A 13,395-nucleotide genomic window follows, 5' to 3' on the forward strand; every position below is an offset into this window, starting at 1 on the left:
GAACTTACAAACTTCCTAGTCTCCTGACTGGATGTTTCCTACTACTGCAGAATTAGTTGGTAATAGAGGGCCAGGGAGATAGCTCAGTAGAATACACACTTGCCTGGCAAGTGCAAAGTCCTGAATTCAATCCCTGGTACTGAAAAAAAAAATTTTTTTTTCCAGTAGAATTAGTTGGTAATAAGCTTAACAGATGTCTGATTTCCAGGAGAAAGACAAATTAAACAGTCCTTAGTAAGAGTATAACCAGAATGAAATCATAAAAGGCCTGTGGGCCTTGTCAAATACAATTAAAGGGGATTTTATTTAAAAAAAAAACTACTGCAGTAATTTCCACAAAAATAACAAAAAATTGACTCAAGTAATGTTTCACTGGATCTAATTCAGTAAGTCTTGCAGTTTCTTCATGGAGTTTTGTAACAGTTCACAAAGGAAAAACCTGGCTCTATGTGCTATGTATACGCCTATGGAAGGAAGCGGAGAAGCAGGGTCTCCATGGAAACGTTCTTAAACTCAATCCTTGGGTAGCTGTCTCTGTCCTCAATTTCAGGTGCCAAGTGCGAAGTTGCTGCACCTCTGGGCCCTGCATTTCAGAAACCTAATTACTGAATCAAAGGCAGAAACAGCTGCCTCTCTGCCTGTTGTCTTAACCTTGACTTTTAAACGGGCAGCACCTATACTTTCTTAGCTCCACTGAAAACAAACTCTTATTACAGTGCAAGGAACCACTCTGGTGTCCCTTGCTATGAAGCACCTAATACAATGGAAAGGACACTGATTTTGGAAATGGAGACATGGGGTTGGATCCTGGAATGGATATGCCTCTTGCAGACAAACAATGATTTTTCTTTGCAGTAGAAGGGGTTAAGCTTGGGCTCCTTGCCCTGAGACACATCTTCAGTGCCCCTTTTCAAACTTTTTAATTTAGAGACAGGCTCTTGCTAAGTCACTAAATTTCCCAGGCTGGACTTGAACTTGTACTCCTCCTGCCTCAGCCTCTTGAATACTGGAGGGCATGTGCCAATAAAGGCATGCACCTCCACTGCCAGCTTTCCCATTCAAGTTCTTTGTCATCTCTTCACTTTGGTTGTATGAAAGAGTAGAGATGGATGAGTGTCGACTGCTTAGCACAGTACCTAGTGACCAGAATAGGCTACTATTTGTATTATCGTCACATTCTCTATTCTCTGTCTCACTTGCATTAGCTCTGTGAGGGAATTTACTAGTCTCTCTCTGCATCACGTATGTTGTCACAGCTCAAGCAAGAAAGCAAACTTTACTTGTAGAACCAGATCTTATTACCACTAGGGACGCATGTGATTGCTGAGTGTTGTTTAAATAAGTGCTTGCTCTCTTTTCCATATTCCTAAGAAGGTGCAGCAGAACAGCAGCGAGTCTATTCACTGGAAAGGAGAAATAACTGTGAATGCCATTGGTGATTCCCATTTCTGCCTGATCCATATTTGTGATCATCTCCGAGGGCAACATTGCTGCTGTCCTCCGAGTGCTAGCTCACAAAGCCAACCTTCTACCTGCAGTGTTTTCAAGAGAGACACGGCGACGTGTCTGCATAACTTTCCAAGCAATTTCCAGGCTGATTTTTAGAGAGCAGAGCCATACCTTTCCATCCACAACAGAAACATTAGCAGCTGGGGAGGACTCAGCTGTGGAGGTTGCAGGAAAAATGTGAAAACTAGCATCTCTCGGCGATCTCACAATCTCATTCTGCCGGTACAAGCGATGATGGCGCAGTTTGGAGACCCAGGCATCAAACCAGTCCTGAGATTTCACCTGAAACCATGAGCAAGAGGAGCAGGGACTGTGATGCCAGCCTCGTATCCCCCACAGGTGCACGCAAATTATTTCCTCTGCTAATGACAGAGAAACGGCTGCCATGTGACTTCACCTTCAAATGATAGATGTGCTCTTCTGTGTCAAGGTCTATCCGCCGAGCCTTCTTTTTAATTGACATGACAGACAGTCCGACATCTATGCTCCCGTGGACCTTCCCCTTCTGAATCTGAAATCAAAAGGCTAGTGAACAGGCTAGAAGAATACTTGGTCTGAAGTGTTTCCCCACTGAATTTAACTGAGGTTCATGTTTTTAACTTCTCTACCAAAAGTGGAGTAGCAGACCTCTTTAATAAAGAGAAAATGGCTAAGGTTCCCAAGTTATGGTCCTTAAACTAAGGACAACTGAAGTTGCTGTGACTTCCCACTAAGGCCAATGAGTAAGATCATTCATTTTATTCCTGGTTTTGCCATAATCTAGTGAGCTCTCTGTAATTCGAGATTGCACAGTTTATAGTGAATATGTAGTTGCTCCTAAAATAGCTGTGGTCAACTTTTGACTGATGAGCCACAGCATCCCTGAAAAGTCAGCTGAAAAACAGCGGCTAGGGTGGAAGAAGGCAGCTGTGGCCTAAGAGCAGGAAGCAGATGGCTCCTCCTCCTGGGCGCCCCCCTCAGACCCAGGACAGAGCTGATTCAGTGGCAGAGATGGGGACAAACAAATCTGAGCCTTCCGTTATTTCCCCCACAGAGGATGACAAGCAGGGAGATTTTCCTGTTTTGCATGCAAGCAACTACTTTAAATATTAAAAGTAATTTCGGATTCTCAAGACAAAAGGCTGTATAAAATAGAAATGAAGTTTAAAAGACAGTTTATAAGAGGACAGCAACAAGAACAAAGCTTGCTCTACACCTCAAAAAAGCACATCAAGAAAAGTTCACTGAGGTTTAAAAAAAAGGATATTTGTACTTTCCAAGAGCAAAACAGAGATTTTGTCAATATGTCACTTTTAGGTTTAAGCTTTTATTATTTTTTTTTACTTTTCTTTTTTTTGTATTTATTTTTTTTTGACATCAGTTATTTTTATTTTAAAGAAAAAAAAATAAAAACAATGGTACAAAATCTCAAAACAAGATTTTAGGAGAGTAACAATGGTTAGTACATTGTGTATTGTTACTGCCAAAGTAGTTTCTCATATTACAAGATATAGGCAAGAAATAATAAATAAACAACATAGGTACAAACCTCTTTTTTTTTAAGTCAACAGAAAATGGAAATATATTTTTTAAAGTTTCTAATACTAGGAGAAGATATCATACAATGTCTTTTAAATAAATTGTAAGTCAAAGATACAGTATAAATCTTAGAACAAAATAAGCTTTTGTTTTTAATAACATACATCAAAATAGTTAAGTTAAATCTTCATGCACTAGTTTGAGGGTTTCTGCTATCTCGAGTATATGCATAAAACATACTGTCTCTGGAACATGCAGGTTTAGTAGCTTGTTAAATATTAGAAACACAGACATGCACAAAACTAGTAACTATGGCACAAGGCTTGTACAACCCCAGTGTTTACTCACTTCCAGCGGAAATCTAACTCAATCTTTGAAACATATCCTGTGTGCTACTTACATCAAGAGGTGCCTTTGAATATTTTAGCATTCCATTATCCAGGACAAAAAAACGCTGCAAGAACCAAACACCCCTAGTTACTGTCTGTAACATACATAAAATATTCTCAAGTGTGAGTCTAAAGTTGCTTGGCAATTATCAATATTTTGATCAATTTAATATAGGATTTAGTGTATTATTAAATCTCAAGGATATCAGAGCTAGAGGTTCATGCAACCCATCCACCAGAGTTGTTTTCTTGTTAACTCACAACTTACTGGGGATGGAAGTTTTTCACCATGATTATTCTTAAGAAGGAGCAACTCTCCTGGCCTGCCCTTAAGACCTTTTAAATGAACCAGGCTTTTTTAAAAAAAAAAAAAAAAAAAAAAAAAAAAAACCAGGATTTCCTTATTTAGTTCAAGCTGGCCTTGAACTCTATATAGCCTGGCCTCAAACTGATGGCAATTTTCCTGCCTCATTCTCCCAAGTGCTGGGATTATAGTTATGTACCACCATGCCCCAATCATGTGGGATGTTTTTAAAATAAGAGTAAAGGGGCTGGAGAGATGGCTCAGTGGTCTAAAGCACCTTCTTGGAACAAGCTTGGCAAAGCACAGGGACTGCGGTTCGATCCCCGAGAACCACATGCCAGCCAGCCTCGCCCCCTGGTGGGCTGAGCTGGGCACACACACACACACACACACACACACACACACACACACACAAAATAAAATGTTAAAAAAAATTAAAAAAAAATAGGAGTAAAAATAATCTGAATTAGGTTACAAAGATTCTGTGAGGATCTCTATACAAATCTGCAGGAAAGTTTTACTCTGGAGGTAAAGTCCTGAATTTCCCCTGGATATTGTACCATGGAAATTTTCTGAAAATGCTCAGGACAACTATACAAACTAGTTGTCTGGGATAATGAAAAGTTAAATCCTTGAAATTTTAAGAGGGGTCGGCCAAATAGCTCAGCAGATTAAAGCCCCTGCAAGCAGGTGCAGGGGTCAGGGGTTCGATTCCCAGGCCTGCCGTGCTGGCCCTGCCCCCAGGGTGCACTGAGACAGCAATTGAGACTGGGCATGGTGGCGCACACCTGTAATCCCAGCTCTTTGGAGGCTGTAAACAGGTGGATCACTATGAGTCTGATCTAGTAGTGAGACTCTGAATACTCTGTAGATCCTTCCTTGAAATTTAAAAAAAAAAAAAAAAATTAAGTGACCTTAGCAATATGCTTATATTATTGATTTAGCAAATGTTTGCATTCCAAAAGAGATTAATGATTACTTCCAGATTGCATTGGGGCAGAACAAAACAAAGAAAAGAGAAATTTTTTGTGGGGGGGCAATTTCATCATTAGCTCCAAGGTCGCTCTGGTCCAGTGTGAATGGGGTGTAGTAATTTTCAGCAAGCACACAGGAAGCAGGAACTCTCTGTTGTGGATTTCCTTTCATGAGCATTCAGGAGAGGACAGTTCGAGGTTCCACTCACACAGTGGAGCCAGACCCCCCCGTAGTTCCCCATAGCAGGGTCTCTTTCTGATGCTGGAAAGTGACAGTGTGGAAATGTTTTCAAATGTTTTCATGTGATTCAGGCACTCAGATCCGCCAAGGTAACAGGTGGCTAGGTACAAGGTTACCCTGCTTAGAACTCATGAAATTCCACTATGACCCTTTAAAACACATTCTAGGGGACAAGAAATAAGTATGAGAAGAAACAATCTCAACTGAAACATATTCAAGACTCAAATTGCTTATGCACTGGACAGCTAAATGGATTAACCCTTGAATCCATTCAGGGCAGGACTGGACAGGGACTGGACAGCAGGAGAAAGGGCAGCCCACTTTTATTCCACAAGATGTTCAAAGGCATAGTCCAGAAACACCATGCGGCTCCAACTTGTAGTGATACTCTTACTTTCAGCCTCCCCAGAGCTGGGATACAGGCATATGCTACCACACCGGGTCTCAGTGGCCAGCTCAGTGCACTGGGGGCAGGGTGGCATGGCATGTGGTGCCAGGGATTGAACCGTGGTCCCTGTGCTTGCCTGAGCTTGCGTAGCGGGCACTTAGTCTGCTGAGCTATCTCAATAGCCCTGCAGCCCTGCATACTTACTTGCATTTGAGGATGTTGAGAGGGGAGAGAATAAATGATACTTTAAAGGTCAAGAAACAAACCATCAGCATCAACGATTTTCCAAATTTTGTTTTTCCTGGACACAATATTTGTAGGAATTTAACCCAAGGAAGTAATTAATAATCAGTTATAAATATGTTCATCACATCATAACAGACAAAATTAGACAAATCTTGCATATCCAGCAATAAGAAAGTGGATTAATAATGGTGGCATATACTGTATAAATCCATCCAATGGAATACATACATACACTAAACAAATCTTCCATTTATAAAAATGAGAATTTATCTATACTAAAGCAGGTCAGACAGTAAGATACATAATTTGGGCTTTAAATATTACATAAAATATTTTCCCCTATACATATATATTACAGACCTTAGACTAAATAGGCATAATGCTTGTAACTCATATGATTAAAATAAGGTTTGGGGGCTGGTGGGATAGCTCAGCAGCCTAAAGTGTCTGCTTAGGAAAATTTAGGCAAAGTCCAGGGACCAAGGTTCAATCCCCAGTACCACATGCCATGCCAGCCCTGCCCCCCGGGCAGGCTGAGCCAGCCACAGAAATAAATAAATAAAATAATAAACTTTAAAAAAATAAAAAATAAAATAAAATAAAACAAGGTTTGGGGGCCAGGGGTGGAGTTCAGTGGCACTGCGCTTGCCTGCCAAGCACAAGGTCCTGAGTTTGATTCTTTGCTCCAAAAAAAGAGAAGAAAATCTGCAGTAAGGTTTTGAAAACTAGTTTTATACATTCAACAGTCTTTTTTTTTGGCAGAACCCAAGCCCTTGTGCTTGCTAGGTAAGCACTTATTCTACTGAGCTATCTCCCCGGCCTCCACATACAACAGTCTTGGCTTCCCACCTAATCATAAGTAAGATCTTCTTCATGAAGTTGATTAGAAGTTGGATCTGATCAGACTGTTACCTTATGCCAGCCCTTTAAAGGCCATTTTCTTTTCTTCAGCATAAAGCCTTCATGTTTGTCTGGTTTCTGGACATTGGTTTGGCCTATTTTCAGCCCTTCTATAATTTCCCAGCTGTCAGCTTCCTGAGAGAAAAACAAAGAAACAAACAAACAAACAATCTCATTTTCTGTGCCTCAGAGTACTCTGGAAACAGATTCTTAAGTAGAAGTCACTTCTGAGCAAGCTGATCTACCAGAAGCAGAGAGCCAATCCTGGAGCGTATCCTAACATTAAATTCCTGAGGTACTTTAATTGAATTTAAAATGAGTTTCCCAGTAGATCTGGAGGCAAGCAGGGTGTCCATCGGAGATCCATGGGAGCCACCCTGTCTATGTGGATTGGAAAGGAATTTTGACTGCTTGTACCCAAGATGTTTAAGATGAATTTTCCCAGTTACTCTCGAAGTAAGCCCCAGAATGTGTCCACTTCGATGGCAAATGTTCCATGAGTGCATAGAGCTGGCTTACACACTCAAATGGAAAGGCTGCAGTTGTTGAAAATGGCTCGCAACCTGCTACTAACAGATAGGAACAGCTGTGTGACCGTGTTTTCTCTGGAGAGGCTGCTGCGTTTCCAAGTGCCCGTCGAACATCTTTGTCATCAGATGCACACCGGAAAGCCCAGGCTTTCAAGGTACACATCGCCTCAGGGGCCTGTGGAAGCCACACCAGTGTGCAAGGCCACGAGCTGGAAACACAAGCTGGGAGACTGCCCAGGGTGGACAGGGTGCTTATCATCTGTGGGCAAGGCCCCGGGTTTCAACAGGGCCTCAACACCTAAATCCTCAACATCTCAATCCTCAACATCTAAATAAAAGTAAATTTTAAAAAAAGGAACCTTAGTTCGAGAGCCCACACTCTGATCATTCTCATTAAAAGTAACTGAATCAGTTTCCTGTTTTTTTTTTTTTTTTGAGACAGGGTGTCACTTTGCAGTTTAGACTGGCTTTGAACTCACTGTGTAGTATGGACTTGCCTTGAATGCGAGGTGATGCTCCTCCTGGCTTGGCTTTCCAAATTACAAGCATTCATCATCATGCCCAGAAGTACAGTTTCCTCTTTCATGAGACATGCTTTATTAGATTTTACATATCCAGACTTTCTGAATGCCTATAGAGATTTGGTGACACTAGTCTGTATAAAGGATACCAATCCGGGCCGGGGAGATGGCTCAGTGGAATAAGCGCTTCCCTAGCAAGCACAAGGGTCTGAGTTCAATCCCCGGTTCCGAAAAAAAAAAAAAAAAGATGCCTGTCTTCAATCTGCCACTGTCTACGCTGGGCTTGGCAAATCTACCTGGCTTCTACAACAGCCAGGATTGAAAATCCCAGGAATAGGGGTTTCTAGGGACCTATGCATCTCCATAATAACCACTGACCTGGCAAGTAGCAGAGCAGCCCGTGTTCTAGGGCTCAGGCATGACACCCTGGACCGCAGCACGCCCTTCAACAAGTAAGCAGACTGGCTTCTGAGGCAGGTACAGGCTCCTCATAGTCCTTGAACTACTGCGGCGTCCTGTCTGCAGGGCAGGGAGGGGCACACAGCGCAGGGACAAGCCCTCTCAGGTGACCTGCTCCCTCTTGGGCTTTGCAAAGGTGGGTGTTCTGCATCAGTCCCCTCCCCACCCCCTACTGACGTGGGAAGTTGCCTTCTGGAAAGGCTGGGTCTGTCTGAAGCAGCATTAGTCCACAGGATAATGGGATCAACAGGAAGGGCCAAGGGAATTCATCTCAGGGCCCGTGGCTTCGCTGGCCCAAGAAGGCAGTGGTGGCTGCCCAAACCCTGTTAGGGAATGCGAAGCTCCCACAAGGCTCAGAGGAAGAGGAGTCCCACCCACCACTGGTGTGCCACAAGCCAGGAAGGCAGGGACTGAGTATTCACCATCCTTCTCAGCTTTCTATTTCTGTTGCCTGCTTTTTCTGAGGTTAGGTTTATTCAGTGTTAAATTAAGGAGCACGTATAGGAAAGGACTTTGTATGGAGTTTTATTGTCAGGAGAAGTGGCTATCGCTGCTTTACTCTAAACTTGGTAAAGCTAGGAGGCGTTCCTGACCCCTGAACAGTCCTCTGCACCCCATACCAAACCTCTGCTCTCCCTAACTAAACCCCAACCACCCCAACCCACCCCAAGAAAGCCTCTCCGAGACTGCTATCACTTCTTCATCTTCGAGGTCATCCCTGAGGAGGACACTACTTACTGCTCTTTGGAGAAACACGCCTGCCAGTGTTCATGCGGCAGCGTGACAGACTCTGGAAAGGATCTTTAATAACCCAAGATTGAGTTTTCTACTTGAAGAAAATTCTGAGAAACTGTGAATGATCTGGTCAAAACTATTAATGAGATACAGTGTTTCTGATGAGATCATTTCAAGCTGTAGGAACTATATTTCTTTAGGACAACACAAAAGCAAGTAATGTTATCACATTATCTAGTACCAAGTAGGCTTCTTAATGTGGGGTTGCAATTCAACAAGTGAGAACTGCTTATGAATACTGTTAAGATGGTAAGAAAAATAGCAACTTATAAAAAGGCTAGCATTTTAATTTTCTACTTTTGCCAGAAAGGTAGGTAATGATTCTGTTCCACAAAATGACAGATTTATACTAAGTCCTTTTAAAAAGTTGGATGTAAGGGGCCGGGGAGATGGCTCAGTGGAATAAGCGCTTCTCTGGCAAGCGCAAGGGCCTGAGTTCAATACCCGGTTCAGAAAAAAAAAAAAAGTTGGATGTAGGGCCGGGGAGACGGCTCAGTAGAATAAGCGTTTGCCTGGCAAACACAAGGGCCTGAGTTCAATCCCCGGTTCTGCCAAAAAAAGAGAAAAAAAGATGGATATAATTAAGAAATTAAAACTAATAATTCTCAGGCTAGTGAGATAGCTCAACAGTCTAAGTGCCTGTCTGGCAAACACAGGGACCTGGATTCAATCCCTGGCACAGCATGCATGCTGGCCCTACCTGGGGTGTGCCAAGCCAGCCACTGAAACTGGGCTTGGTGGCACATTCCTGTAATCCCAGCGCTGAGGAGGCTGAAACAGGAAGATCACTATGAGTCCAACCTGTGTAGTGAGACCCTGTACCACATAAATAAAATCTAAACAAATAATGACTCTCCATATATGTTTAAATATATTGGATAAACAGAACACATAAATAGAATTCATTGCAGTCTCCTTGTAGTGGCTTCAGCCACGGGCAGTATCTCTAGTGGAATACATTCTTATATCTGCTAACTCTTGTTTGAAGCCTAGTGTTTAACTTTGATTTTGCGTGTAAGATGAAAAATACTATATATAACAAGTGCAAACGGAAACATTTAACAATCAGTATAAATGTATTTCTTTTCTTTTTTTCCCAAATCAACTCAGAACGTAGTAATAGCTTGTCTCTCTACAACTATGACTATTGATTACTATCAGAGTAGTTTTATCTTCAGTGGGAATTTAACTGAAGAGGGAAAAGATAGAAAAAGCAAAAAGCTCAAATGTAACATAAATGCTGCAGTCTGAATCAATGATTTCATCTTCTCTGATGTAATATTTCCCTGCTTAGCAAAAGAAAGAGAAAAAATTCTAATATAGTTCTTACAATTAAATAAGCTGTCAAGCTGACAGGGACAGAGGATACAACCAAAGCAAACAACTCTCCCTGTTCCAATTATAAATGCTGATGATAATGCTATAAACAAGTCCTATAAGAAATGAATAACTCATCTCAGTACAAGACAGAATTTTCTGTGCTCTTTTATGTACTATGTTGAAATTCTTTCCACTATCCTTAGTAAATTAGGTCTAGAAAACTAAGTATCTTTCTGACAAATGAAGAATCTCTTTTGAAATTTCAATTGATATTTATTTTGTTAAAATTCTCCAATTTTCCCAGATGTACTTAAAACAGAAACAAAAAAGTCCAAAAGCATAATCATGTTAGTGCTAGACTAAGTCAGATATACAGACATTTTTAGTATTATAGAAGTTTTCAAAATACTTATCCTCTAAGAATAATGAATAAAAACAAACAAAAATTCTAATAATAGCTTAAGCCTAGTCACTTGAAAAAAAAAGAGGGGCACCCCTCTCCTAGGGAGGTATCCCATGGGTGTGTATCGTGCACACGTGGCTGGCGGTGGTTGTGGAGACTGGGTACTACACAAAAAGGCTCTAAGAGGTGAAGGCATCAAGCAAAGGATTTGAAATGATTCTTGAGCAAGGAAAATGTATACTTTGAACAAAATCCTTCTACTGCTACCCAGTGCCCAGGAGGCTGCGCTACCTGAATTGGCCCTGGGTGCTACCTGGGTTGGCCCTAGGTGCTACCTGGCTTGGCCCTTGGTGCTACCTGGCTTGGCCTTGGGTGCTACCTGGGTTGGCCCTGGGTGCTAACTGGGTTGGCCCTCGGTGCTACCTGGCTTGGCCCTCGGTGCTACCTGACTTGGCCCTCAGTGCTACCTGGATGGGAGGTTGGCCTTCAGGTCCTGGGGGCCCAAGCCTCTTCTGTGTCTTCTAATTCAAAAGCACAACCAAGGCTTGTTTGGCCTGCAGCTAGATCCAAATGGGCAACCAGATGGAGAACTGATGAAAAGCGGATGTTGCTGGTCCCCTACCCAAGCTTCCTAGTCGGGCTGATGACGCACACCCCAGCCACTGTGACTAGGCTAACAGCAGCTCCTTTTGTGGGGAACTAACATTTGACCAACTTGAGGCCTTTATGCTTGAAAAATCAGTCTCCACGAATAGTAAAACAAGAACATCAGTACTGACGTCAATGAACTGGTTGGCTAATTGAGAGGTCACAGGTTCTAATCCAGTGCTGGCACGGAATAGGCCCTCAGTCAATGTCAGCTGCCTTTTCCACTGCTCTCTATTTATTTGTGTTCTTTACTAACTATAAGAGTGAACTGACATTCAAGGAGATATATGAATTATATTTACCACGTGTTCATTCTCTATTTGCTGTTCAAATAGAAGTCAGGCACTTTTTATTTCCACTCAATTGTGTTTATAGTTTGGTAATGCCCCCTTTTCCTTAGCTTAGCAACCCACTCCTGTCTGACAGCATGAATTCAGTAGCTTATAAAGTCTTCAAAGTATAAAAAGGAACAAGTGCCTACACCCCATGATGCTAAGATAGTAAAGTGTTCTTCATTTTATGGATTATGTTTCATTTAGGAAATGCAAATGGAAGGATCAGCTACACATATTTAGAAGTGAACTATCTTTGGAAATAAAGGGCTATTTTTATAAGTGAATTAAAAACCCACATGCACTCTATTTTCAGAGTTCTTCGAGAGGGGAGCCAGCCCACGGAACATCTCAAGGGTTGGGTGGGGATCAGAAAGACACCACCTCCTTGACTGGCTTCACCTTTCAGACAGGAGGAATGTAGATGCTTCCCTAATCTAGGGAAGAGCAGGCTGAAAGGGAAGGAACTCTGTCTCCCATGAGACAGCAAAGTCTGAATAAATGATGTGCTGTGCTCTCCTGGAGGTGAGGAGACTGGATCTGGGGCTGGCAAAAGCCACCACATGAAAGTATTACTTTGCAGGTCATAGACAGCAAGAAAGTACTGGCTGCAGAGCTGGACAAATTTAAGTATGAATTTCTGCTGCATCACTTAAGCTTTTTGACTTGGACAAAAAAGAACAAAAGAAAAATCTCGGTTTCCTTTTATTTCTCCTTCTCCTTCTTCTCCTTATTTTTGCGGAACCAAGGATTGAACTCAGACCCTTGCACTTGCCAGGGAAGTACTTATTCCACTGAGCCATCTCCCCGGCCCCCAAGTTTCCCTTTCTTTAAAAGGTAACAAATATCTACATGGAGTTGTTTCCAAGAATTATGTTCGATGGGTGTCATACCTCGGCACAATACCAGGTATGCAAAGAACAGGCAACAACAGCAGCTATTATTATCAGGAATACTGCTTCACTCAGTGATTTTTTTCCCCCATTACTTTGCACAGAAATATTTATTTATCTCTCCTACAGGGAATAACAAAACTTTCTCTTTCCTTTTCCCTTAAAAAAATAAAAATAACAGCCCTTTGTAGGCAGCCCTGCAAGTCCAATTACATTTTCATCAGCTCCTTACACAAGGCGGAGAAACTGTACTTCAGGTAGAAGGAAGTTGGAAGAGATGCCATAAACTGGTGTCACAGCTCCCTTAGGGGAGCCAGGTATACAAGTTAGTCACAGTCCATTCGGCCCTAGGCAGGCAGGACTCCACCAGAGCAAAAACTGCGTCTGTCACTGACCTTGGACAGGGGAACTGGCTCAGGTTCTAGCAAATGCCGACTTCCGGAGGGCTCAGTGCTAGAGGAACCAGTCCTCTCCAGGATGCGGGTACTCTGGAAAGGAATGCAAACACAGGCCAGGGTTAGACGTCTGCTCCTCACATGGATGGATAAGCAGCATGGCCGCACAGGGCCTCAGCATGAACAGCAAGCCAAGTTAAAGACATCAAGAGCCTCAGAGACCCAAGGTAAGGGCAGCAGGCAGGGACATCTGTCGGCAAGGATTTTATCTTCCTTCCATGGAGTGACCACTCAACGTCAGCCGCAAAATGGGCTGAGTCTTAGAGCAGCTGCTCTGGAAAAACTTAAGAACACAGAACAACTGAGTTTGCCAGACACTTTTACAACTTTTTGAGAATGGTGCATCTACTACTTAGGCTGACTAGCTTTATACAGACATATTTGTTTCATTTTTTCAACAGAAAATGCCAATAAATAAAAGGAAAGGTCAGGGTCAAAAAGTCCAGAGTTTTAATATTGTTTAGAGTTTCTTACAGAAGTGTACAAAGAAAATAACATATTAAGGGCTGGGGAGATAGCTCAGTGGAACAAGTGTTTGCCCAGCAAGCACAAGGTCCTGAGTTTGATCCC

The 13,395-nt window shown here is 42.3% G+C and overlaps 1 protein-coding gene across 14 annotated transcripts in view; it reads right to left on the reverse strand.

Moving 5' to 3' along the window:
* Osbpl6 (oxysterol binding protein like 6) overlaps positions 1-13,395 on the reverse strand; it is a 111,387-nt gene that overhangs the window by 56,352 nt on the left and 41,640 nt on the right. For 13 of the 14 annotated variants that reach the window (XM_023719120.1, XM_004634722.2, XM_023719119.1 and 10 more), the window contains 5 exons: positions 12,766-12,858; positions 6,482-6,604; positions 3,428-3,481; positions 1,907-2,020; positions 1,621-1,791 (listed from right to left, as the gene is read on the reverse strand). In XM_023719120.1, the coding sequence (XP_023574888.1) occupies positions 1,621-1,791; positions 1,907-2,020; positions 3,428-3,481; positions 6,482-6,604; positions 12,766-12,858 (555 nt within the window). The remainder of the gene's footprint in view (positions 1-1,620; positions 1,792-1,906; positions 2,021-3,427; positions 3,482-6,481; positions 6,605-12,765; positions 12,859-13,395) is intronic. The other variant, XM_023719114.1, reaches the window with a different exon arrangement.

Source organism: Octodon degus, unplaced genomic scaffold (assembly GCF_000260255.1).
Source record: "Octodon degus isolate 3935 unplaced genomic scaffold, OctDeg1.0 scaffold00065, whole genome shotgun sequence".
Classification (NCBI taxonomy): Eukaryota; Metazoa; Chordata; class Mammalia; order Rodentia; family Octodontidae; genus Octodon; species Octodon degus.